At 46.9% G+C, this 2,542-nt stretch overlaps 1 protein-coding gene across 1 annotated transcript; it reads left to right on the top strand.

Moving 5' to 3' along the window:
• Nucleotides 1-425: 425 nt before the first annotated feature.
• On the top strand, nt 426-1,868 carry LOC122792847 (uncharacterized protein K02A2.6-like). Its single transcript, XM_044060407.1, has 2 exons — nt 426-1,319; nt 1,455-1,868. Exons 1-2 carry the CDS (start codon nt 426-428, stop codon nt 1,866-1,868), a joined length of 1,308 nt encoding a protein of 435 aa, XP_043916342.1.
• The last annotated feature ends 674 nt before the right edge of the window (nt 1,869-2,542 follow it).

Below are 2,542 nucleotides of genomic sequence, written 5' to 3'. Positions count from 1 at the left end.
TTAATTTTGTCATGTGATGCCTCACCTTATGGGTTAGGGGCAGTGTTAGCACACCGTATGCCAGATGGACAAGAACGACCCATTGGGTTCATGTCATGAACCTTGACACCAGCAGAGTCAAACTATTCCCAGCTAGACAAAGAGGGTTTGGCTGTAATGTTTGGAATTAAGAGGTTCCACAAATACCTCTATGGCAGGAAGTTTACGGTGTGCACCGATCATAAGCCTTTGTTGTCACTGTTCAACGAAATGAAGGCCGTGCCTCAGATGGTTTCTCCCCGAATTCAGAGATGGGCTGTAACATTGAGAGCTTATGAATATGAGATTGTTTATAAGCCCGGAAAACACCATAGCAATGCGGACGCGCTGAGCCGTCTGCCTACCGGGCCTCCCAGCGAGAGGAAAGGGAGGACCGGGTGTTGATGATGGAGGACATCACTTTGGTGTCCGCGAAGGAATTGAGCGAATGGACACGAAAAGACCCGGTGTTGGCTCGAGTGTTTCAATGGGTCCAGCAAGGCTGGACAACACAACAACCTGATCCAGTTTTCCGGCCTTATGAAGTGAGGAAAACAGAACTGAGTGTGCAAGATGGATGCGTGTTGTGGGGGGCACGAGTGATAATTCCGCCCCCAGGAAGACGTGCACTTCTACAACAGCTGCACCAGGATCATGTGGGCATCACCCGAATGAAGGCCTTAGCACGAAGTTATTTTTGGTGGCCAAAGTTGGACCACGACATTGAAGTAGCTGTGAAAGAGTGTAAAATCTGTCAGCAGCATCGCAACTTACCTGTGGCGGCACCACTACACCCATGGGAGTGGCCGAGTAGACCTTGGCAGAGACTTCATATAGACTATGCCGGGCCTTTTATGGGGGCAATGTTTTTGATAATAATGGATGCGCATTCTAAATGGATGGATGCCTACCCAGTCAAAACACCCACTTCCACCACTACCATTGAATGCCTGAGAAAGAGTTTCAGTAGCCAAGGATTACCCGAGACTATTGTATCAGATAATGCTTCATGTTTCATGAGTGAAGAGTTCAAGGGTTTCCTGGAAAAAAATGGCATTGTACACGTCACATCAGCACCGTACCATGCGGCTTTAAATGGCTGTGCTGAAAGGGCTGTCCAGACCTTTAAAGCGATGATGAAAAAGGCTGGAGACGGAAGTATGGCAGCCAAAGTATCAAGGGTGTTATTCAACTACCGTATTACACCCCAGTCTACCACGGGATTGTCCCCTGCCGAGATGTTGCAAGGATGGAGATTAAGATCCACGTTGGATCTGGTGCATCCAAACATCCGAGCTAAGGTAGAGAGGATACAGTGGAGGCAAAAAGTTCATCATGATCAACGACGGAGAGAGAGAAGTTTCTTGGAGGGAGATGCAGTGATGACGCAGAACTTCAGTTATGGACCTAAATGGATTCCAGGGTTTATTGTCAAGAGCACGGGTCCCCTGTCGTACCAGGTGAGGTTGAATGGAGGTTTACTGGTGAGGAGACATGTGGACCAGATTCTGCGGAGTGTGCAGGAGAAGGACTCCATGGAACTGCCAGCCCCGGAAATGCCGTTAGTTCCGGGAGAAGGGCTCGCAGCGGCAGGAGGATCTCCGATCGTGGGGGCCGAGGGAGACCGCCGGGACTCAGAAGGAGGGGTTCCCAAGGACCCAACTGTTCCAGGGATGGACACACCGGTACCAGAGATAGTAACTGTGACACCAGAGTCACCTAGGGTGGTACCATTGCGCCGTTCTAAGCGGGCACTGGTTAAACCTAGTTACTTGAAGGACTATCAATGTTACAATTGCATGTCTAGGTTAAAAGAGCAACCTAACTCGATTGTGGGGGTAACCGTTTAATACTAGCCGGGTATTTAAACATTAAGTGACTAGATGGATTGTTTTTGGCTTGCTCCCTTGTTTTTCTTATGTACGGAAGGGTATTCAGTGCTTAAGAGGGGAGGAATGTAGTATCGGGCAAGTAATGCTGTTATTGTACTGTAGGGGCGCTCTGGGGAATTAGCAACATGTAGTGTTGGTTCTGTATATTCTCTGGTAACTTGTTGTTTCCGGTGTATGTATGGCTATGGCGAAGTTGTGAACATGTAGCATGGGTGCGCACCTGGAGGCTCTTAATAAAGAAAGGCCTTACAACTCCAGAACCGTGTGGTCTCCTGGGAGGAAAAAAACACAATGCCAAGTCGAAACAGTTTAGCCATTACAAACCTCCCATCCAGCCCTATACTAGCAGCAACATGGTCTTACATATGTAGTGATGAAAATTAGAAAGGAACTCTGTAACATAGCCAAAGAGAAATGCCAAGACAGCAAATAAAGTTATTTACCTCTCAACTGTCCATGATTTTGACTCAGATTTTAGGTCTATCCCTCTTAATTCCTCCTAAAATTGGTGACTTTTGGAGAAAATGTGGTGAATTGTACCTAAATAATTGCAATAATTAGAGTTATAAACTCCTTTTACTTTAGGAAATATATATTAATTCACATTCATGTATTCTGCGAATGCCTCAAGT

The sequence above is a fragment of the Protopterus annectens genome, chromosome 2.part0, assembly GCF_019279795.1.
Source record: "Protopterus annectens isolate FY-2018-M chromosome 2.part0, PAN1.0, whole genome shotgun sequence".
NCBI lineage: Eukaryota > Metazoa > Chordata > Ceratodontiformes > Protopteridae > Protopterus > Protopterus annectens.
This window is presented reverse-complemented; position numbering and strand designations above follow the sequence as displayed.

Bases quoted from the DNA above. Each gene is read 5' to 3' on its own strand.
- LOC122792847 (XM_044060407.1), top strand. From the start codon at position 426: ATGGAGGACATCACTTTGGTGTCCGCGAAGGAATTGAGCGAATGGACA. The intron at 1,320-1,454 runs GTAGAGAGGATA...TTTATTGTCAAG, and splicing joins ATCCAAACATCCGAGCTAAG to AGCACGGGTCCCCTGTCGTA.